At 48.2% G+C, this 25,136-nt stretch overlaps 1 protein-coding gene across 3 annotated transcripts in view; it reads left to right on the forward strand.

Moving 5' to 3' along the window:
• The window catches only part of LARGE1 (LARGE xylosyl- and glucuronyltransferase 1), a 273,403-nt gene extending 248,649 nt beyond the window's left edge, over nt 1–24,754 (forward strand). For 2 of the 3 annotated variants that reach the window (XM_065415070.1, XM_065415086.1), the window contains 3 exons: nt 3,735–3,881; nt 18,656–18,851; nt 24,557–24,754. In XM_065415070.1, coding sequence (XP_065271142.1) covers nt 3,735–3,881; nt 18,656–18,851; nt 24,557–24,754 — 541 coding nt within the window. The remainder of the gene's footprint in view (nt 1–3,734; nt 3,882–18,655; nt 18,852–24,556) is intronic. The other variant, XM_065415078.1, reaches the window with a different exon arrangement.
• Nucleotides 24,755–25,136: the final 382 nt, after the last annotated feature.

The following is a 25,136-nucleotide window of genomic DNA, read 5'->3' on the forward strand; positions in this document are numbered from 1 at the left end:
TCAACATGTCCAAAATGGAACTCAATGTCATCCCTCCCCTTTTCCCCTTCTCCTTGTCACAGCCAACAGTGCCATCATCCTCCCCATTACTCAGGCCTATAACCTGGATGTCATCTGTGACTCTTACTCCCCCTCTCTCAAGCCCCACAAATCAAGGCCATATCCAGAGCATGGCATTTCCTCCACCAGGACATTTCTAAGATCAACAATGCTAAAACTCTTGCCCGGGCCAGCATCAACTCCTGTCTTGACTAATGCAGCCCCCTCCTGTCTGTGTTTCCTAATTCCCACCTCGGCCCCCCTAACATTCATTCCACGGTACCGCTGCTCTGCTGCTAGGATCATCCTGACCATGTCGCCTCCCTCTTGGAGCATCTCCACTGGTTCTCCTTCTGCTGCTGCATCCAATTCAAGTTTCTTATCCTTATCTTTACGGCCCTTCAGAACTCTTCCCCTCCCTACTTAACCACTCTTCCATCTTTTTGCGTTGACCCCACCCTGTCCATCATGTCAATGATTCCAGCCTCCTTCACCCATTTGTGTATTCCTTTTTGCTTTCCTCCATGCCACCCCTATGCATGGAATGTTTTCCCCTACTAGTCCATAAAACTACTGTCCTTGCCTCCTTCCAGCCCATCCTCAAGTCCCTCCTCTGCCACGATACCTACAGTTAATGGCCCACTGCCAATGGCTGTAAGGATTACCAATATAAATATTATTTTGTTTCTATCTAATAACTTAAGAGCTGAGTGCACTGCAACTATCTAGTTGTGCAGACAACCTCCTCTACATAACCACATGGTGCTACTGCTGTCACCCTTGTCCTCCCTCTTCTTTCCCTCTTACTTCTTTGTTTGTCACACCCACTTATTGTATCTGAAATTGGATTATACGCTCTTTGAGGCAAGGATTGTCTTGCACTTGGTGTTTGCACAGTGCTTAGCACAATGAGGCCTCAATCCCTGACTGGGGCTTCTGGGTGCTACCACCCTACAAATAAAAAATAATATCAACAACCACAATTTAAAGCTGCCATTTCCTGGTAAAAACACCTAAGGAAGGACATCAGTGCAAACACCGCCTGCCCTTCCCCAGGGATGAAACCCTCTGAGATGTAGCAGCATGGGCTGCTGGCTCAGGTTGCACATCTCCGAACCAAGGGGATGAACCAAACCCAGGGAGTCCTAAAATGGTGTCAGTGAGATTAAATTAGTATGATTTCCGTACTGAGAGGGGCTAGAAGAAACTGGGGGAAGAATCATTAGGAGTGTCATAAACACTGGATTTTGGCATCACTCAGTGATTCTGACAGGCTGAGGAAGCTCTCTTTAAAGAAGTCATCTACATGCAGATCATTAGCAGTGATGGGGAAGGAAACAGAGGAAAAAGTACAGGAAAGTTTTAATGGGAGGCAGATAAAATCCTTCAGTTGCGTAAAGTTTGTTGGAATGTGGCAGTGGCTCTTTAAACAATTCAAACTTACAGACTGAGAACAGGCTCATTTTATAGAACAGACCTACAGGGAATCCTAGAATGCAAAGCTAATATGAATGCCCTAAAATTCAAATTTTAGGGCATTCATATTAGGGCAACCCCTTCCTCCTCCTCTGATGCAGTGGGAATGAATTCTTGCTATTCTGGACCTTAAAAAGTGGCTTGTTGTTCCCCTTTTGATGTTATGACAGCGTTCCCAAATCCTTCATCTCGTAAGGCTGCTGATAGTTTGTCGCTTGTCAACATTGTCCTTGGTTGCTCATTGCAGTACCATAAAAGTTAGTACCGTAAATACTATTAAGGGGAACTGAGTTTGACATGGGGAGAGAGGCAGATGTTTCATATGAAATGCAAAGTTAATGAAAGGGAAATTGAGGCAGAGTTATTTCTACTGACAAGTACAGTAAGATTCAGTTTGGGGTGGCAATGACTTCTTTTTTTTTTTTTTTTTTTGTAGTTAGGAAAGTGAAGGCCCAATAGCTCTGGCTAGAGCTGCATGCAGTGCAGGCAGGTGTTATGCCAGATTGCTCTGTTGTTGTTATTATTAATAGTGTAGTGAAAATTATTTGTATATCAGCAGTATCTGAAGGCCTCATTGTGCTAAGTGCTGTACAGTTCTTCCCTGAATAGCTCCCAGTCAAAATAGGCAAACAGACGAAGGGTGGGATAAAGAGATGCAACATACACACAGCTTTTCTGTGCAGGGATTGCCTCTTTCTACTACACTTGTACAGTCTGCCTAGCACAATGGGGCTGGGGAACTAAATACTATCACAGTACAAATAATCATCATAATACACACAGTTCTGCTAATTGACCTCAGTCTTAATTTGCAGCCTCTGAGAGCACACCTCAGTTCTGAGCTTGTTACTCCAAACTTGGGCCTGCCCTTGAGCAGAGACTAACCGTTGTGCCACATGGTATTTTTGAGGACGCGTGTGTGTTGTGAAATACGTTTAGATTGGCACCAGCTCCCCGTCTGCGTGGTGTGCGAGCTCTAAACAAGTGTCAAAAACAAGGACAAAGTAACAGCTCAGTGGGCCAGTAGAGGGCAATAGTACAAAAGTACACAGTTGGGTTTGAGCAGTGACTCTGTCCCTTTAAAGATGGGGACAAAATTTAGACCAGGAAAATTACCATAACAAAGCACTTTCCAAAATTAAATCTTTTAAAACCAGAAGCTAAACTCCCATCAAGACTCTACTACAGTGTGTTTCTCTAAGGCATAGACCTTGTCTGAATGGAACAGTTGATCTTTCATGTAAACAGTATACAGATTGCCTTAAAGCAGTGGTTCTCAACCAGGAGTCCGGGGCTCCTTCGGGAGCCGTGAGCAGGTTTCAGGGGGTCCGCCAAGCAGGGCTGGCATTAGACTTGCTGGGGCCCAGGGCAGAAAGCCGAAGCCCCACCACTGAAGCCTGAGGCCCTAAGCCCTGCCACCAGGTGCTGAAGTTGAAGCCTGAGCAACTTAACTTCACAGGGCCCCCTGTGGCATGGGACCTCAGGCAATTGCCCTGCTTGCAGACCCTGGCTTTTATATATAGAAAAAACAGTTGTTGTGGCACAAGTGGGCCATGGAGTTTTTATACCACCGGGGGGGGGGGAGAGGTTGAGAAGGGGGCTTAGAAAGAAAAAGGTTGAGAACCCTCCTGCCTTAAAGAAATGGACGTCTTTTACTGATGGGCTCTCCCTAGGTTTCATTGTCAGAAGATCCAAATGCTGGCTGAATTAATTGCCACTTCTAAATTCCTGGGTTTTACCAGTGTAAATGTGAGAGAGAGTTTGGAACATAGAGACTAATTATGTTGAAGTGTAACCAGTCTCCTCATACAGAGTCCCAAACTGTCCTGGCCAAATCGTGTCAGCTTAGAACTGCCATTCCTTGGGTGGTTATTTCCATAATCTGTAATAACAAAGAGGACCTTTCAAGGAATTTGGCCTTTACTCAGCTGAGTGTCCCTTATAGGGACAAGCAATTGGATCTACTCAAATTTATTATTCAGCTAGACCTATATCATTGGGCAGTCAGCCAAATGCACCTTGGGTTTACAAACTTTCATAGCAATGTATTGCTTAACTTTTTCCTAGATCAACAGGTTAAATGAGATGAGGAAAACTACTCCGCACCAACAAAAAATGCACCACTTGAACTGCCATCTCTTTGTTCTTTACTATGAAAAGCCCTGTGATTTGTCCAGGTTAAAATTCTCCCCTTTGTATTCATTGCTCTTCTCTGCCAGGAAGTCTGTCATCCAGCTAGACTTGGCCAATACCAAGAAAGCTCTGATCGTACCTGCTTTTGAGACCCTTCGGTACCGCCTCTCCTTCCCCAAGTCAAAAGCAGAGCTGTTATCTATGTTGGACATGGGAACCCTCTTCACATTCAGGTAACAGAAGGAGCTTTCACTGAACCTCCGGCAGTGATCAACCTTGGCTTCTTGCTCATCTGTGGACGTGTGGCTCGCCTCTCCCCTGGCCAGTCAGTAATTCAATTAAGAAATGTATTGAGGTTTTTCCCCACTTTATTAAAAGGCAGTGATCAAGTGCCCAACAGCTTGATTGGTGCATGTATTTAATCTTTAAACCCTGCATGCTGTCTACTAATATTTCCATGGGGGTCTTGCCCTTCCCTCTAGTCTAACCTCCTATTGTTCAATTGGCCTCATTTTATTTTTGACATTTTTATTGCATTACAAAATCACGCAAGAGCATTAAACCAGCAAATGTGTAATATACCCTTTGTTGGCTAAGCACAGTCCAGGTAACTACCATTCATGTGACCAAAAAATAGTTTTCTCCTGTTCACCAACTGGCCCCAATATTGACTGATTAATCAATTTTTTAAAGCTTTTATAAGCTACTGAGCAGCTAGACAAGTGAATGATGTTTCTCAATGGAAAGGAAAAACATTGTGGTTTTGTTGGTCTGAATACAAGACTGGGAGGCAGGAACACCTGAGGTTTAAATTCATCTGTGAAACAGACTCCTTCGGTGGCCTTGGACCAAGGGTGAAAGTAGGCCAGTACGGTGTACTGGTAAGAAGTGACCGCCGGTACCAGCCCGTACGCAGCTGACGTTAAAGCGCTGCCGCGGCAGCACTTTAACATCGCTGCCCCTTTTGCCCCCACTCCCATCGGTGGTGCCAGGGCCCGGCGATTTAAAAGGGCCTGGGGCTTTTGGCTGCCACTACTATGGCAGTGGCCGGAGCCCCGGGCCCTTTTAGATCGCCATCAGAGCCCCGGGCGGCGCAGGCCAGGCAGCACAGATGGGCTGGCTGGGGGAGGCTGACGCCTCGCCCCTTCCACCTGAGGCCCTACGCCTTCTGCTCGAGGCCCCGCCCCTTCTGGGGCCCCAGAGCTGGGCCCCCTTACCAGTAAGTCTTCTGTGTTACTTTCACCCCTGCCTTGGACTTGTCTCTTCCGTTCTCTACTTCAGTCCCCTCATTTGTAAATTGAGAATAATAATACTTAACTAGGATTGATGAGTGGATATTCTGAAAGTGCCACAAAGCTCGAAAGTGTGCAGTGTGGCCTACTGCATGCAGCACCAGACAGGGCCTCAGGAGACCTTGGTTCTATTCCCAGTTCTGACCTGCTGGATGACCTTCGGCAAACCACTTCACCTCCCTGTGCCTCAGTTTCACATCTATAAAATGGGGATAATAATGCTTCTTCTTCGAGTGCTTGCTCATATCCATTCCAGTCAGGTGTGCGCGCGCCGCGTGCACGATCGTCGGAAAACTTTTACCCTAGCAACACCCGGTGGGTCGGCTGTGGAGCCCCCTGGAGTGGCGCCCTCATGGCGCCGGATATATACCGCAGCCGACCCAGCGCCCCCTCAGTTCCTTCTTACCGCCCCTGACGGTCGTTGGAACTACGGAGCACAGCTTAGCTGGTCTCCACACTCCCTAGCGTCTAGCTTATTTCTGTAGATAGTTTAGATAGTTGTATAGTAGTTAGAGTCTTTAGATAGTTGTTATTTAGCTGGTAGCTGTTATAAATTGTGAGCGGGGGTTAAGGGGGTTGTTCTCCCCCCTTTTTTTCCCCCCGGAGCATACCGGGCTCATGCCCAAGGCTCCTGGCTTTAAGCCGTGCGCGTCCTGCGCGAAGCCGATGCCAACAAGTGACCCGCACGCCTCCTGCTTGAAGTGCCTCGGGGAAGCCCATCACGCAGATAAGTGCCCAATCTGCAAGGCCTTCAAGCCTCGAACGAGGAAGGAGCGGGACTTTCGGCTTCGGCAGCTCCTCATGGAGGCGGCGCTCAGCCCGGATCCTCCCTCGGCGCGCCCGACCCCGGCACCGAGCGCGTCGGTGCGCAGCGCCCCAGCGGCTCCGACCGGCGCCGCGGACAAGTCCTCCCGGCACCGGCAGACTTCGGCACCGCGCCCACCTCAGGGGACTCGGCGCCGATCCCTCTCTCCAGGCCATAAGAAGGCCCGCAAGGCTCAGGACACTGCTGCCCTGAAGACGCCGGCTCCCCCTGTGCCGGGGGTAGAGCCGCGTCCGCCTTTGGACCGCCAAAAGCAGGCGGCCACACCGTCGACTCCGGCACCGAGGCCGTTGAGTCCGGTACGGACTGCTTCCCCACCTAGGCTGGTGGTGGAACCTTGTCTCCCCTCGACTCCGGAGACGTTTAATACCGCGAGGGACCTGATCGCACTCACGGAGCCGGCACCGTCGCAGCTCCCGGCACCGGTGGCTCCGCGCATTGTGCAGTCGAGAGGCAAGCCTGCACTGGTGCGCCCACCGTCTCCAACCGTGGACTCTCGGCACCGCTCCAGGTCTCGGAGCAGGTCCCGACGCCGCTCGGAGTCCCGGCGCCGACTATCACCTCGGCGCCGGTCGTACTCGCGGTCGAGATCCTCTTCGCGACGCCGCTCTACATCTCGGCACCGTCGCGACCGCCGGCGCCGATCGGACTCGAGGCGCACCTCCCGGTACCGGTATGAGCGCCGATCGAGGGACCGCTCCCGGCACCGGGTGTCGTCGCGATCGTCGTCCCGCTCCAGATCCGGATCGCGGCACCGGCGGGGCTACCGGCACCGATCCCGATCCAGGCACCATTCTCCGGCACGCTGGGACAGATCGTCCTACGACCGGCACCGACCGGCACCGCACCAGCCGGGGACGGATGCTTCGCGTTCGGCACCGCCATGGCCGTCAAGATCCGCGTCCCACTCCTCTGAAGGGGCCTCTAGATCGGCCTACCCTCCACAGGGACAGGCGGCTTCGGCGGACTTCGGGCACTCGCAGGACATGGCAGAGGACCCTACGCAGGGACCTGCTCACTGGTCCTTTTGGACCCCATGGGCCTATCACCAAGCCCAAGGGGCCCCACCGTCTGCCTCCCGCTCGGCACGCTCTGAGCCCAGAGCCCCGGAGGCCACCATCTCCCGCCCCCCGCCAGGGGGCATGGAGGCTCCAGTGCCCACGCCGGCGCAGGCCATAGACACTGGGACGAGCGAGGCCCAGCTCCAGGAGCACCTGGAGCAAGACTTGCCTTTGGACCCCTTGCCACCGGGCGTATCCTCCTCCTCCTCGCCTGATGAGGCGGTAGCGGGGACATCCGCCATGGGTCCGCCCCCCATAGACCTCCGGGCCCACCAGGACCTGTTGCGCCGGGTGGCGCGCAATATGGACCTTCAGATGGAGGAGATCGTGGAGGTTCACGACCCGATCGTGAACATCCTTTCAGCGGACACCCCATCCAGGGTCGCGTTACCGCTGATTCGCTCCATTCAGACCAATGCCACCTCCATCTGGCAAACCCCGGCCTCTATTCCCCCCACGGCCAAGGGCGTGGAGAGGAAGTACTTTGTACCCTCCAAGGACCATGAGTACTTGTACACTCACCCTCAACCGTGCTCGCTGGTGGTCTCATCAGTAAATGCACGGGAGCGCCATGGTCAGCAGGCGGCAGCGCCGAAATCGAAGGACGCTAAGCGCTTCGATTTGTTCGGGCGCAAGGTCTATTCCGCGGGGGGGCTTCAGCTTAGGGCGGCCAACCAGCAGGCGCTCCTAAGCCGATATAGTTTTAACACCTGGTCCTCCATGGAGAAGTTCAAGGAACTGGTTCCCCAGGAATCTAGGGAAGAGTTCGGAACTTTGGTAGAGGAGGGTAAACGGGTGGCACGCACCTCCCTACAGACCTCACTGGATATAGCCGACTCGGCCGCTAGGACCCTAGCGTCGGGTATAGCTATGAGGCGAACCTCCTGGCTCCAGGTGTCGGGCCTGCCACCTGAACTGCAGCAGACCCTCCAGGACTTGCCCTTTGAGGGTCAGGGCCTGTTTTCGGAACAGACAGACTCGAGGCTCCAAAACCTTAAGGACTCTCGAACAATGATGCGCTCTCTGGGGATGCACGTCCCGGGTCCACAACGCAGACCCTTCAGGCCCCAGCCTCAGAGGTTCTACCCTCCCCCGCCTCGCCCGAGACAGGACTTTGCCAGGAGGCGGGGTCGAGGCGGTAGGCGACGGTCGACCGGCCCTCAACCCGGTCAGAACCAGGGCCAGCCGAGACCACCTTCAGGGCCTAGACAAGCCTTTTGAAGGTGCGGTCGAGGACGGCACCAGAACCAGCACCCAGGATTCATCTCCCCCCTTCCGGGATCGCCTTTCCCGTTTCCACCGTGCTTGGTCCCTTATAACATCAGACCGTTGGGTCCTTCGCACGGTGGAGAAGGGATACGCCCTCCAATTTTCCTCGCCCCCCCCCTCCCACTCCCCCTCCCCGTCCCTCTTCAGGGACCCTTCTCACGAGCAACTCCTTTCACAGGAGGTTTTTGGGCTCCTCTCTATGGGAGCCATAGAGGAGGTTCCGCAGGAGTTAAGGGGCAGGGGGTTTTATTCCCGCTACTTCCTGATCCCCAAATCGAAAGGGGGTCTACGTCCCATCTTAGACCTGCGCGGACTCAACAAATTCATAGTAAAGTTGAAGTTCCGCATGGTATCATTGGGGACCATTATTCCCTCGCTGGATCCTGGAGACTGGTTCGCCGCCCTCGACATGAAGGACGCTTACTTCCATATAGCTATTTATCCGCCTCACAGGCGCTTCCTGCGATTTGTAGTGAACAAGGTGCACTACCAATTCGCAGTCCTTCCCTTCGGCTTGTCCTCGGCTCCCAGAGTGTTCACGAAATGTCTGGCAGTCGTCGCGGCATACCTTCGCCGACGAGGGGTACAGCTGTTCCCGTATTTGGACGACTGGCTGGTGCGCGGCCGCACCAGGGACCAAGTTCAAGCTCACGTCCACATGGTGACACAGACTTTCCACGAACTGGGCATTCTACTCAACAGGGAGAAGTCCACTCTGGTGCCAACACAGAGAATAGAGTTCATTGGAGCGATCCTGGACTCCAGAAGCGCACGAGCCATTCTGCCAGAAGGTCGCTTTCAGTCCATCGCACGCGTCATTCATGGACTGCGGGCATCTCCGTTCACCATCATAAGAACATGCCTTACCCTGTTGGGTCACATGGCCTCGTGCACCTACGTAACCAGCCACGCCAGACTGCGGCTTCGCCCACTGCAGGCTTGGGTGTCATCGGTGTACCGTCCTCACCGGGACGACCTGAACATGCTGGTCACGGTCCCGCCCTCGGTCTTGACCTCCCTCACCTGGTGGTTGGATCGCGCAGTGGTCTGTGCAGGAGTGCCTTTTCACGCCCCACAACCTTCCCTCCACCTAGTCACGGACGCTTCATCTCTAGGATGGGGCGCTCACCTCGGGGAGCGTCATACCCAGGGTCTGTGGTCCGCTTCCGAATTAGCCCTACACATCAACGTCCGGGAACTGATGGCGGTGCGCCTAGCCTGCCAGGCATTCCTCAACTTCCTACAGGGCCGTTGCGTGCTGGTCCTCACCGACAACACCACGGCCATGTTTTACATCAACAAGCAAGGCGGAGCCCACTCATCGCTCCTATGCCAAGAGGCCATTCGCTTGTGGGACTTCTGCATCGCCCACTCGATCTATCTCACCGCATCATTCCTGCCTGGAGTCCAGAATACGCTGGCGGACCGTCTCAGCAGGTCCTTCCAGACGCACGAGTGGTCGATTCGCCCGGATGTCATCTATTCCGTCTTCCGGAGGTGGGGATTTCCCCAGATCGACCTATTCGCATCCCGGGCCAACAGGAAGTGCCACGCATTCTGCTCCCTTTACGGACGAGCTCCAGGCTCTCTGTCGGACGCATTCCTTCTAACGTGGAAGGGTCACCTGTTCTACGCCTTTCCCCCATTTCCGCTTGTCCACAGGGTGCTGCTCAAGATCCGCACCGACCAGGCACGAGTAATTCTAGTGGCTCCCGCTTGGCCGAGGCAGCACTGGTACACCACACTGCTAGAGCTGTCGGTTCAAGCGCCGATCACGCTCCCCTTGAGTCCGGATCTCATCTCTCAGGACCACGGCCGTCTGTGTCACCCCGACCTACAATCGCTCCACCTCACAGCGTGGATGCTCCATGGCTGAGTCAGACGGAGCAACAATGTTCGCAGTCCGTCCAGCAGATCCTGCTGGGAAGTAGGAAGCCCTCTACACGGTCCACTTACTTAGCCAAGTGGAAGCGGTTCTCCTGTTGGTGTCAGCAACGGGCTACGTCCCCCTTGCAGGCACCTATCCCTCTCATACTGGACTATCTCCTGTCACTAAGACAGCAAGGCTTGGCGGTATCTTCAATCAGGGTTCACCTCGCCGCCATTTCGGCATTCCACCCAGGAGAACTCTCGTCATCGGTCTTCTCTAACCCGATGGTCGTTAGATTCCTCAAGGGCTTGGACCGGCTGTACCCACAAATACGCCAGCCGGTTCCAACGTGGGACCTCAACCTTGTTCTCTCCAGGCTCACAGGGCCCCCGTTTGAACCATTAGCGACCTGTTCGCTCCTGTACTTATCCTGGAAGACGGCCTTCCTCGTAGCCATTACCTCAGCACGGCGTGTTTCTGAACTCAGAGCGCTGACGTCCGAGCCCCCATACACGGTGTTCCACAAGGACAAGGTGCAGCTTCGCCCCCACCCTGCCTTTCTTCCGAAGGTGGTTTCACCTTTCCACGTAAACCAGGACATCTTTCTCCCGGTCTTCCATCCAAAGCCACACGCTACTCGTCAAGACCAGCGTCTGCATTCTTTGGACGTACGCAGGGCCCTGGCTTTCTACATTGACCGTACAAAGCCGTTTAGAAAGACGACGCAACTCTTCGTTGCGGTGGCCGACCGGATGAAGGGCTCACCGGTCTCCTCACAGTGCCTGTCCTCTTGGATCACGTCCTGCATTCGTGCTTGTTACGACCTGGCCGGTGTCCCGACGCCACGCCTCACCGCTCACTCCACGAGGGCCCAGGCCTCCTCGACTGCCTTCCTGGCTCAAGTCCCGATCCAGGACATTTGTAGAGCTGCAGTGTGGTCTTCGGTGCACACGTTCGCAGCGCACTATGCGCTGGTGCAACAATCCAGAGACGATGCTGCTTTCGGGTCAGCGGTTCTGCACACAGCAATGTCTCACTCCGACCCCGCCACCTAGGTGGGGCTTGGGAGTCACCTGACTGGAATGGATATGAGCAAGCACTCGAAGAAGAAAAGACGGTTACTCACCGTTGTAACTGTTGTTCTTCGAGATGTGTTGCTCATATCCATTCCAAACCCGCCCCCCTTCCCCACTGTCGGAGTAGCCGGCAAGAAGGAACTGAGGGGGCGCTGGGTCGGCTGCGGTATATATCCGGCGCCATGAGGGCGCCACTCCAGGGGGCTCCACAGCCGACCCACCGGGTGTTGCTAGGGTAAAAGTTTTCCGACGATCGTGCACGCGGCGCGCGCACACCTGACTGGAATGGATATGAGCAACACATCTCGAAGAACAACAGTTACAACGGTGAGTAACCGTCTTTTACCTCTCCTGCGTTAAAACACTACGAGAGCTATAGATGAAAACCATTATATAAGAGCTAGATGGTATTATTATTCAGTGGAAAACTTCCTTTTCTTTCCTCTTCTCACAAATTGTTTTTGTGGCAGATGCCGCTCTTCCCCCATTACCTGTATTTCATACCTCTCCACTTGCAGTGGGTTTCTTTCATGTTGCTAAGCTGCAGCATCTTCTGAGGTGCACTAGCAACTTTTTTGCCAGCTGCTTTCTACAGACATCACAGCAGGTGGTTCATATGATCCTGAAGAACCTTGTTTTGATGGTACCACGGTCTGTGATTCACTTGGAAACAGGTAACCCAAGGCAACTGAAAGGTAGGAGAAAGAATAGAGGTGTTATATCAGCCCCTGGAAAAAAAACCTCAAGGGTGTGGGGAAAGTTTGCTCTCCTCTCTCCTTCCATTGCTCCTTAACTGTGCAGCAATTTATAGATTAACTTGAGGTTTGTTTATAGAAAATAACTTTCCCTCTTAGGTGAAAAAATAACCTCATGTAGGAAATAATACCCTCAAGATTTTACTTCACATCTTATATTCCATTGACAATCACATTTTCAGCCTGCACCCTGTAACTTCATTGGGGATTTGACCTGAGTAAGGACAGAATAAGAACAGAGGAAAGATGTCAGGCCTGTAGTAGATTTATGTACTTATGTAGGACATATTTTATAAACACTCTCCTAATCATTTCTGTCTCATCATATTGGTCAAATCTATCAGCAGGCACACACAGCAGCTGGGATCGGGGCTGAGCATTTCCACCTACATTTTCAAGGTGTTTTTAATAATGCTGCAAGTTGAGGCCAAGCTGGCGGGAGTGAGCTGGGAGGAGGACTGCTGTGACAGTGATTGCTGATCATGCCTGCAGCATCCCAGATCCTCACACCACATGCTAGATTACAATCTTTTCCTCAGTGAAATTGCTTTTGTCACCTCTTTTCCAAATGGTGACCTTTTCTGCCTCTGGGCTGCTGAAAAATACAAAACGGCTCTCAATTACATCCTTCGCACAACTCCCCCACCACACACACACACACACACACACACACATACACACACACAGTCATTTAAGCTTTCACGGTTGCCAAGAGGTGCTGTGTGAAAACCCTTTGCACCAGGAGGATACCTTGTGAAATCATTCTGGCTTTGTTTCATGGTATTAGTTTTTATTGTGCCTTGGCAAGATGTATATCCACTTAGTACTGGGTAATGTCCCAAGGACGAGGAAGTGTGCTTCTGGTGGAATCTTACAAGGATAATGGAGGTACAGAAGGTAAAAGAAAGCACCATACTGAGACAGTGTAACCAGCAATGACTGATAAACTGATTGAGGCCCCAGCCCATAACCACATCAGTATTCCCATTGAAGTCAATGGGATTGCTCATGAGCTTAAAGTTAAGCACATGTTGAAGTACTTTGGAGGATAATGAGAAAACTGGGGATGTTGGTTGGCATGCCAAAGAGACAATAATACTGATACATGAGACAGTAAGACTAATGAACCTCCCTACTATGTCTCTGTGACTAATGTCTGGTGAAAATTACCATTTTACAGTAGCTTCTTTTGGGTGGAGATCTTTTTAACAGTATCTAAATAACTTCAGCAGAGCTAAAATTTCACAAGGTAGTCAGCCTGTAGCCAAGACCCAGTTCTGGCAATTATATATTCCTGAACTATCAGAAAGATGGCTACAAACCCAATTGTTCTTTCATAATCAGTCTCTAATTTCCACCAGCAACTACAGAGTTAACCCTTCACCCCCTCCTCTCCTAACTTCCTTAAGCTGCGGTTGCCTGCCTGTTTGGGCCCAATCCTTTTTTTTCATGGGCACAGGCATTGTTTTACTATCAATTCACCAAGGAGGGTGGGCTGTTTTTACCAACCCTCCTTGTAGAAGAGGATTAATTATTTAACAAAGCAATTACTATTATACTTAAAGAGTGGTTAAACAACACAACAACACTAAAACACTTGCTATCATGCTTGAAGAATAGTTAAACAACACTAAAACACAGCAATAAGCCTTAGTCTCCTTTCCAGGCGAGACCAATTTTCCTAGCCTCTGTTACTCGGGGTGAGGCCAACCCCTCCCAACATTCACACCACTGGGGAGGATTTATAAGGGAGGTTCTCGCATGCACCCTGTCCGGCAACGAGTTACCAATCCGCCTCTGAGAGGAACGGGGTAGGATGCCCGATTGCCCCAGGTTTTGGCAAGCGATTTACAGGGGCTGGAGCTCACTCCATACACAAGTCCATGCTCCAAAGTAAGATTTGGGGAAGGGTTTCGGTCGTAGGCCAACCACACAGAAGATTAGGAAAGGCTTGGTCCCCGTACACCTCTCCCCCAGTAGAGAGCACCGGCCCGCCTTCAAGAGAACGGGATGGGATACTCTACTACCTAGGAGTACGCGGACGGATTCCCTGGGGCCTCCCCGCTCTCCGAGCAAGGAGGTGGTCCCCGTACACCCCTCCCCCAGCAGAGAGCACCGGCCCGCCTTCAGGAGAACGGGATGGGTTGCTCTACTGCCTAGGAGTACGTGGACGGTTTCCCGGGGCCTCCCCGCTCTCCGAGCGAGGAGGGACACAATTGTCACTTAACAGGTAGAAAAGGGTGGGGACCTACTACTCACACAAAGCGGGGGTCTCCGCATTAATTCATGGTCCCTTACCCCGCCCGTAGCAGGTCCCGGAACCACCTTACGACTCACAATTACACCACACCTAAACCGGGATCTTTGCTATAACAGTCCTACCCGGCCACACAGCTTATTGCTGGTGGTGAGGGCTGCCAATCCCCGGGCCGCAGGTCTCATCAGTCCACACAGCCTATTGCTGGTGGGAGCCACCAGCCTATTGCTGGTGGGAGCCACTCCGGCCCCTTCAGCTGCTCCGGGACTTCCTGGATTATGCCCTACCTCCTGGAGGGTCCAGGCAGTGGATTCCGCCCCCCCTCACTATGGGGTCCACTTTCCCAGGGTTCCTCAGCAGCCTGTCCTTCACTCCCCTCTGGGGAAACCACCTCCCAGAGGGCAAGAGCCACAAAGCTGACTAAGACAAAGTAGAAAGCTTAAAAAGCAAAGCATAGGAGCTTGGCGTACTCCTTGTTCTCGTGGTTAGTAACGGTTTCCTTTATGTTCCGGAGAGACCACACAGCCTATTCAGCCTCTGTTCCTGCCTAAATAATCTCCTATCATCCGAAACTTGTTTTTATTCTGGGCTGGCACTCTAAAAGTGTTTAACTGCCAGACAGATGTCCCAGTAATTTCACCAAGGCTGTCCCAAAGAAACCGTCGGGTCTAAGACCCTCATGTACACACCACAAAACAGACAGTTCCCTACGCCCCCCCCTAGCTTATAGCCTAAGTAAACAATGATAGAGATAGCGCAGCATGATGCAAGACATTAAACAGACAAGTTACAGAACGGACACACACAAAACGAACAGGCGTCAGGCAAATGAGTCTAACCTTAAAAGGTTCGGATCACAGCGCGTTCTCACCTGAACCTAGAGCCCATGGGCAGCTCCTCACCGAAGCCCAAATAGAGACAAGGGTCTCTTACCTGGCGCCTGGGATCGGTGTGGGAGCGGTCCACGGTCCTCCGGTCCGGTGGGACGTCGAGTGATCCCGGACGAGCCCCCAAATTGTTGTGGTCAAAGACCCCCACGCAGTCATTTTAGTTCAAAGACTCAAGCCTGAGGCCAGTTTATTGACATACATACCAGTGCACTGGGGTGCAGTCCGAAGACTGACACCCCGAGCAGCAGCTCGCAGGCTGCTTTATTTCGTCAAACCGCAAGCAAAGTACAAACAATAGTCATGAGTTAAGAAATTAGGGTTGGGGTTAGTCCCTCCCCCAAACCACGAGTTAAGAAAGTAGGGTCGGGGTCAGTCCCCGTCCCCCCCCCCCGTACCTTCCTTATTAATTTTCCGAGAAGTGGTTTTCCCCAGGGATGGTACTTGGCACCAGTTTGGGTACATTTCTTAAGACACGTTATTTTCCGGGGTCTTTTGGTTAAAGATTGGGGGGGGTTCCATGGGACGCCTAAAGAGGATCTATGATTAGCTATTTTTGCAGATAGCTGGAATCACGGAGTGGGTCACAGATGACCCAAAGGAGAAGCTGCATGAGTCAGTTTGCATTTAGCTAAAGTTACCTATTGCTTCACACAAGCGGTTATTATATTTCATCAGCCATGAACATATTTCATTAGTACTGCTGCTGGGGCTTTTTATTCTTTCCCCCCTCCCCCCTCCTCTGGACATGACACTTGACCGAGTTTGGCAGAAAACTGTGTTTTTTAGTCTAGTTCAGGCCCTGCCCTGGGCCCTGCTTTGTGTAAGGGTAGTTAGCATAACAGATCTTTGTTGGAGGGTTTATTTTGGGGCCTTCAGATTCACAGCTCTGGCTATTAAAAAGAAGCCCCCCCCCCTCTATTTCCCCACACTAGTGACCTTATTTCAGCATCCCACATCCACCTCCCTCTTTCTCTTCCCTTACCAGACATATCTGCTACAAGATACAATATCCACTTGATATAGCAACTGCACAGTTAATGCATTGCGTTTCCAGCAAATATGGTATCTGATCCCAGAGTTCATCCACTTAATAAGTAGATTTTCCCCCTCATTCAGAAAGCACAATAATATGATTATTATCTAGTTATAAACTCTTAGCTGCCAATGTGTGTTGTTTCTCCATGTGATCCCATCATATAGAACTACGTCACTCTGAAGAAGCAAACGCAAAATCCTTGATCTATTTAGAGAACCTGTTACATTGAGGAAAATTCCCTTTAACAGTGGGAATTTCAGGTGCTTTTAAAGAAGCTGAATGTTCTGTGCAAAATGATTTGTTGGTCTCAGTTTATTTTCTTGTGCACAGGTGGCCACATCACAGAACCACCATCACTGCTGCATTGATTGGCATCTTATAGTCAGCCATTGAGGCAGAGATGCCAAGAACTGAATAGACTTAGAGAATGAACTACCCTCTCATCCATAGGTTTGGACCCTCCCAAAGGAAATACATTGATTGGACAGGGAGCATGTAGTGCCTCCCTCCTTTAATCAGGGTCTCCACTTTTCTTTCACTCACCTTCTCCCTTCCTTTCCCCCCACTATCTTCCCTTCTATTTTGCTTTTGTCTCCCCCGCTCCCTTCCTGATCTTTTTCTCTAGTGCTCTTCTTTATCCTGTTTTGCTCTTCCCTTTTGGTTTTCTCTTCTTTCTCTCCCTCCCAGGGGATACCTGTGCTGCTGCTCCTGCCTATAGTACTATGTCAGTGGGGCCAGCAATAGCTGTAGAGGGAAAGTGATACAACTCTGGTCAGTTTCATGTTCTGCTCTTGCTGTTGCCACTGGGGAAGCATTATGGGCAGGAGCTGCAGCGCTAGCCTGATTCTCTGCAGGAATTAATTAATTAGCTATCATTTGTAGGGTGCTACGAAAATACAGATCACTATAAGTGTTAAATAGTGGGTATTATTATTATTATTTTATTTTATTTATTACTTTCAAAATGCTAGAGGAGGGATGAGGGAAAATGCCACATTCCCCACAATCCTACATCAGATTTAAAACCCCTGTTGTGATTGTGGTTTATTTCACTAGGGCTTGGATTGAGAGTGCCTACACATTTCCTAAAGACATCAAATGGCCAATAGATGGTAAAATTGTGTTGGTCCCAGGATATTAGCCAGAGAAGGTAAGTGAGGAAATATATTTTATTGGACCAACTTCTGTTGGTGCAAGCTTTTGCCCAGACCTGAAGAAGAACTCTGTGAAGCTTGAAATCTTGTACCTTCCATCAACAGAAATTGGTCCAAAAGAAGATATTACCTTACTTACCTTGTCTCTCTCAATAGATGGTAAAGGCTTTGATCTCTGGCAGCCTGGAAAGTCAAACCAGTGATTTAGAGTTGAATGGCTCTGTGCTACTAGTTAGCCAGTCTCATTGAAGTGATGCAACCTGTTTAACTATGATGATAATAATAATAACAACATATAAAAGTGAAACCGTCACAGCTTAAAAGAACATCAGTTACTGTATAGTAAAATAATTTTCTGATAGCCATGTCCCTCCTGCACTGATCTATTCCAGGATGAAGAGAGAAAGTGAACCTTAGCTTCTTTCGGTTTCTCCAGGTATTATAAACAATAAGATACACCCAAAATGTAAACGCTCAGGCTGTAATTTTTACCTCTGTGTTCCTGGTTCTTCATGGTTTGTAATGTTATCCAAACTTCTGAGATCAAAATATTAGGATCTAGGCCCTAAACCTGCAAATAGTTATGCACATGCCTCACTTTATGCACAAGTTGTCTGTCCCCTTGAAATCATATATTATATTATATTGCACAACTGCATGTTTGTTTTGCTCCTTCTGTTATAAATCTCAAAATACTACAATACAGATCACCTGCCTTATTTTTTTTTCTTGATTTAATCCATGATTCTGCAGCAAGAGTCTGTCTCAGTGATTTCTGGAAAGATGTAAGAAGAGTAAAAGGGCAAGAGAATCACTGATCCTTGTGTTAGTGGGGTGGATTCAAGCTGTGCTTGGAAGAGACCTGCTGTGACATAAATAAGATTAACAAAATATTAAAGGATTCTTTCTTATAAATTGAATTGATGGTCTTACATAGAATCATGTTGGATAAAATTATATCTGTAGTATCACGGAGAGCATTTATCTAGGCTTTTACATATTAATTTAATTATTTATTTGGATTTTTACAGTAATAATAATAAAAAGAGGCACTTGTCCAGAGCTCCAGGTGTCTCTTACACAACTTAAAAATGTAAATATAAAATATATAACTCTCATCACTGTGGAACTGTAATAGTTAACTTCTAAAAGCTTTAAATGAGCTACACCATTGCTGGGAAATGGATGTGAAATTTTGGAGTGTAGATGCACCCTTTGTGTTTTCCATAATTATTGTTTCCCAGTATCAGTCATGGATAGCCCTTTTGATAATTGTATTTTTGTCAGTTAACTTCATCAGCCTGGTATGTATAAGAATCAAGCACATGGAAGTACTGGAAAATGCCTCAGAAATGGTCATAGTATATTGAGTTGCCTATAATATGTCCTAAAAATAATAGTGGACTGTACAGCTAATGTCCTCATTTTCAAGGGTTCCATCTAAAAGGTAATGTTATGCAGTTTTGCCAAGATGCGTCTTATTTCACTGTTCCCCCACGCCCATGCAAGTTATGTATATTCAAGGTATCACGTCTGGACGAAAGGGCATGCACCAACGAACTTTGCCAAGTGGCGGACTGCTACCACACCTTATCAAGTTGAGTGGGAAGCAGACTTTGAGCCATATGTTGTTGTGAGACGGGACTGCCCAGAGTACGACAGAAGGTTTGTAGGATTCGGCTGGAACAAAGTAGCTCACATAATGGAACTGGATGCACAGGTAAGGAGACATCTTCTTAATGAGATTCTTAGTGAGATGCATGGTTTTTATAGGAAACCCTTATACTATGGAAGTGGATTCAGATTCCATGTCACCAAATTATTCAGCCAGCCATACTGGATTCTGTAACTGGTTACTTTCATCTGAGAGAGAAAACCCTTGTTTAGTATTGGCTGAGCATTAAAAGTTGTGCCCCATTTAATTGATTTATCAAATCTATGAGGAGTCATCTCAGAGAGGCACATTTCCTTCCCTGTTCCCCACTTCCTTCCGGGGGTTAATAATTGGCTACTGACCCTGATCATTAGCAGGTACTTACTAACATACACTGGCTCATTTGTGTTGGCCACTCTATGAGCGGTAAAGTACAAGGCATGCAATCCCTGCTTTCCCCAACCTGCCTGCAGCTGAGAGGCAGGGAGACTGTGCAGGGATGGGTGTGTCCGTGTGTGCATGTCTCTGTGTGTGCATTGAGGGGGACGTTTATACCCCTGCTTACTCTTCTGCACAGTCACATTGGGCTGGGCTGCTATCAGTCCCTTTATGTTCCATAAGGATATACCCAATGGGGGTATTCTCAGCTATAGAGGGGAAAATATGTTTATTAACCAAATAAAAATAGTGTCTACTATATTATCCTAATAATAATACTTAGCACGTGCATAACACTTTAATTTTACAATGCACTTTTCAATCACTGATCAATGAAACTTCAGATGTGGATAATATCACTGTAATGATTTATTATCTGCTCATCTGTGTCACCGGGATTACAGTTCCAGTTGTAGCTCTCATACAGCACTCACAGCATAACGCTTATTTGTGCCGTGGCATTCAGCCAACATACAGCATCACACAAAGGAAAGTGGAAGCTTTCACGGGAGATGGTAGCATAGTTCTTTTAAATGGTTATTGAGATGGAACTGTCTCCGGGGATGTGTTTCCTTGCTCCTCCAGCCTCCAAACACACTCATATTTAAAAGATGTTTTGTTTATAATGGCTGAGAGACTGGGCTATTCTCTTATCGAGAATCTGTCATCCTGGAGGAAACTTGGAATTACTGGGCTACCCATCCCTACGGCAGCTCTGCCAGGAACTTCTGGAACTGGGGCTTTCCCTATATCCGGGCTGAGACTACAATACTTCCCATTATTCTGTCTTCCTTGCAATGGAGACAGCTTCTTGACACACTCCCTTTTAAAGAGAGCCTATAGAGGGTTTTCCTCAAAGAGCTTTGCTCTCTTGGCTAGGTCTCAGCAAGGGGATCCCTACCCTCTCTTTTTTTGTACTTTGATCCTTCTTCCCACCCCCACCTACCATTGCTGACTGCTTATCAGCCTCAGCTCATCAGCAGGGGATTTAGGGAGTGCGATAAGCCTGACCAGGCCTCTCTGGCAATATCCTCTCCCCAAATGGGGGGGAAATAGTGCTGGACACCCATTAAGCTTTCCACTGCATTTCAGGTGCCACTCCCACTCATCAGGTCTTTGCCTAAGCAGCTGCTTCAGTATTCTGGCCTCAGCTAGCAGAGTCACCTCCCAGATCAGGGGAAAATGTCAGTGCTTTTTAGCAAATCCAGCACGTGTCAGGAAGCCTGCATGTGAGACTCCATCACAGAGGGCCTGTGCTGCTATAGCCCATCGAAATGGCAGACAGGATGGAATTAATTATAATTATTCTAGAAGCACCACATGCTCATGGTGCTGGGGTCTGTACAAATATATAGCTAGTGACAGACTCTGCTCCTAAGGGCTTACAAACTTGTAGTTAGAGCATGAGGTTCCTGCAAGTGGGAATTTTTTCTGAAGGGGATTCTCCTTGCTCTAGGACAGTGGTTCCCAAACTGGGGTTCGTGAACCCCTGGGGTTCATGAAATGTTACAGGGGGTTCTCGGGAAAAAATTCCCTAATGGCGGACAGAGCTGTCCCTAGGGACCCCGGGCAGCACGGGGCCAGCAGCCTGGAGCCCCTGGACTTCCAAGATCTAAGCAGATCAAAGCAAGCATATCTATCACACTGAGGAGATTTAAACTTCAAGATTCCTTACAAGAAATGGAAAGGGAAGTGGATATTTTTTGCTGTTTTTAAAATTAAATAGGCAGCTAGTATTGTTTTTAAAATTATTATGAAGAACAAGTTTAAGCTTTGTTGTAACGTGCGTTGTTTGCCTGGACTGCAGAAGACCTGAATGCTTGTGTAGAAGGAACTGTTTGAGTTGGCTTCTTAAATACCTTTATGCTGTTTCACATCTGATACTCCTTGATGAAACATAGGAGCCTTGTCTTATAATAGGCTTATTCAAAGTGATACAAGCTACGAAAGTGAGATCTTGGAAGAGTGTTGCTGTTTTCATAATGTAATAAAAATACTGTAATGATAAATAATAATTATTAATAAATAGTGTGTAATAAGCATGTCATAAAAAACAAATTTTATATTTCCAAGATCACTGCTTTTTATAATTTATACACAGGTAAAGGAGAAAATCCCTGGAAATATTCATTTTTAGGAGGGGGTTCGTGAGACTTGTGATTTTAGTGAAAAGGGTTCACAGGTTGTTAAACTTTGGGAACCACTTCTCTAGGAACAAGCTCTAAGATACTTTCCCCAGCCTTCCAATGACTCCTGGATCTAGCCAGTTAGCAGCCCCTCTCCCAGCTGCTTTCAAAAGGTCTTAAAGGTATTATATATATAATATATATAGGTAGCCCTCAAAGGCCCCAATTGGGAAGGGGATGGCCACTCCATTGTGCTGGTCTCTACAAACACAGAAGAGAGACAGTTCCTGCCCTGAAGGACTTACAGTTTAAAGATACAAGCAGACAACTGGAAGAAAGCTAATCTTGTGCCAATATTATTATAAATAGGTAAATGGGATAACCCAGGTAATTATAGGCCTGTCAGCTTGACATCTGCCCCCGGCAAAATGATCGAATGGCTGAAACTGGACTTGATTAATAAAGAATTAAAGGAGGGTAATGTAATTAATGCCAATCTACATGGTTTTATGGAAAATAGATTCTGTCTAACTAGATACCTTTTTTGATGAGATTATAAGTGGTGTGATAATGGTAATAGTGCTGATGTAATATACTTAGAGTTATGTAAATTATTTGACTTGGTACCACTTGACATTTTGATTAAGAACCTATATTGATACAAAATTAACATGGCACACATTAAATGGATTGAAAAGTGACTGAATGTAACTGTAATCGGAGAATCGTCATCAACTGGGAATTTCTAGAGGGGTGCCGCAGGGATAAGTTCTTGGTCCTACGCTAACAGTTTAACAGTTCTATCAGTGACATGAAAGAGAACATAAAATAATTAATGATAAAGTTTGCAGCTGACACAAAGAACGGGGGAGTGGTAAATAATGAACAGAACAGGTTGCTGATAGAGAGAGATCCGGATCACTTGGTAAACTGGGCTCAAGCAAACTATATGCATTTTAATATGGCTAAATGTAAAGTTATACATGTAGGAACAAAGAATTATGCACTTTTCACAGGGTGCGAGACTCTATCCTGAAAAACAGTCACTCTGAAAAGAACTTGGTGGCATGGGGGTAGATAATCAGCTGAACATGAGCTCCCAGTGTGACTCTGGCCAAAAGGGCTAATGTGATCCTCGGATTTATAAATAGGGGAATCTCAAGTAGGAGTAAGGAGGTTCTGTTACTTCTGTATTTGGCACTGATGTGACTGCAACTGGAATACTGTGTCCAGTTCTGGTGTCCACAATTCAAGAAAGATGTTGCTGGATTGGAGAGGGTTCAGAGAAGAGTCATGAGAACAACTAAAGGATTGGAAAAACCTGCCTTATAGTGTTAGACTCAAGGAGTTCTACCCAATTTGCTTATTAAAGAGAGGGTTAAGGGGTGACTTGATCACAGTTTATAAGCACCTGCTTGGGCAACAAAACTTTAATAATGAACTCTTGATAATCTAGCACACAAAGGTATAACAAGATCCAGTAGCTAGAAGTTGAAGGTTGTGGTGAAATCTCCATCACTGGAAACTTTTAAATCAAGATTGATTTTTTTTCCAGAAAGATATGCTCTAGTTTAAACAGGAATTAATTCAGAGAAGTTCTGTGGTCTGTGTTATACAGGAGATCAGACTTGATGATTGGCCAATGTGATCATCAAGTCTGACCTCCTGTATAACACAGACCACAGAACTTCTCTGAATTAATTCCTTCTAACCTCATAATCTGTGAAGTGATAGGAGGCTGGTTACAAAATACAAGCGAAGACTTATTCTCCTAAAATACTTAGGCACTTCTTAAAAATGCTGCTCAGAGCTTCTTGTGATGAAATTTGGGGACTGTAGTGAAGAGGTATAACCCAGGAGTTTCAAGTCTCCTCCAACTTACGGGCTTTTGTTATAAGATATATTTACAGGGAGAATACATTTGTCCTAGTAAACCTGCTAGGAACATTCATTGTCTCTTCATAGGCTCCTAGATTTGCAAGTGACTTGGAGTTTTCATCTCACCACATGGGAAGCTGTGGAAGCCTCCCAGAAATGACTTCTCAGAGAAAGCAGAGTACAGGTGCACCAAGAGTACATCTACATTTGGGCGTAGATGTACCCACACTAGTGCCTCTTGAGCTAGCATGCTAAAAATAGCAGCGTAGCCAGTGTAATACAGGCAGTAACTCGGGCTAGCCACCTGTGTATGTACCCACCTGGACTCCCTGAGAACATACTCCGGTGGCCAGCCTGAGCCACTACCCCAGCTACAGTTCTAATTTTAGCAAGCTAGTGCAGGTACATCTACGGGAGCTGGGAATCACACCTCCCAGCTCAAATGTAAAAGTACTTGAGGAAGTTCCACTTTCTCCCAAGATGTATTGTTTATGCAGAGAATAGAACCCACTCCTGGAGAGGTTCTGTTAATGAAGCATAACAACCACAGAAATGGTTGAAAGACCTGCAGAGGAGGGGATAGGTGGTAGTTAAAGTTCACACTTTGCATGCAAAGGAAATTCTTTGAGCGCAAAGTTAATCTTCATAAGGTCTGAAAACATTTAATAAAACCCTCTTAAGCATATGGATTAATAAACCCTGTTTTGCATTTGACCTATGACATGTCAGATTCTCCCATAAAGGCAGATTTTTCAAGCCAGGGGTACACATGGAAGGCATTGCTGGTATAACTATACCAATATACTATATCAGTAAAGTGCTGTTAGTGTGGACGTAGCTTATATCAGCAAAACTGCACTTTTGCTGGTCTAGCTTATTCCAGTGCTGCCCCCCACCCCACCCCACCCCAAAGAAGCTAGACTGGCAAAAGTGAAGTCTTGCCAGTACAACTGTATCTATGCCAGGGGCTTTTGCCAGCACAGCTCTGTCAGTCACAAATCACACCTCTGCAGACCTCTGACCAACATACCTATGCTGGCAAAAGTTTGTGAGGTAGACCTAGCCTCAGACATCGCTCTAGCACTGTTCCCCTAATATTTTGGTTTACCTGGGTGTAAACATATTTTGAAATGGAAGGTAGGTCTAATGTCTTTCATGTGCATAATAAAACATTTTAAAGAAAGAGGAGGTTGGTTAAGCAAATCTTTATAGATTTGCTCTTCCCCCTGAGATTTACACTGCACCATCTTCTTTGGCTTAGCAAAGACGAGAGAGAGAGAGAGAGAGATCTTGGAACTGCCTCTCACTGCTGGTGTCTTCCTTTTCCAGGAGTATGAATTCATAGTGCTGCCCAATGCCTATATGATCCATATGCCGCATGCTCCCAGCTTCGACATCACCAAGTTCCGCTCCAACAAGCAATACCGCATCTGTCTGAAGACCCTGAAGGAGGAGTTCCAGCAGGATATGTCACGCCGCTATGGCTTTGCAGCCCTCAAATATCTCACGGCAGAGAACAACAGCTAGCACTACGGAGCCTGTTTACGGGAAACAGACACTCAAGGGAGGAGCCACTTAATGTTTGGGGCCCAGTCTTTTAACTTGGAACTGAGACACTTTTTTGTTTTTATATCATACCCAACGGTTCTAACAGTAGAGATTTGAAGCGACATGACTTCAGACTGTGCTCAGCCACTTCCCTTCCACCCCCGCCTGCCAGGCTTTCAGCTTTAGCATTCGCAAGGTGTGAATAAGAGGGGCCAGCCATGCGCCCATCATATCACAAACAGTGTGGCGCGGGGGTGGGACGGGAATATGTTTTCTGTTCTCAAAACAGTTGAGCAAAGACAGATCTCCAGAAAATAGGATTTAATGTTGCTATTTAATAATTCCACATGCTTTTTATCTG

Source organism: Emys orbicularis, chromosome 1 (genome assembly GCF_028017835.1).
Source record: "Emys orbicularis isolate rEmyOrb1 chromosome 1, rEmyOrb1.hap1, whole genome shotgun sequence".
In the NCBI taxonomy this organism is placed as follows: Eukaryota; Metazoa; Chordata; order Testudines; family Emydidae; genus Emys; species Emys orbicularis.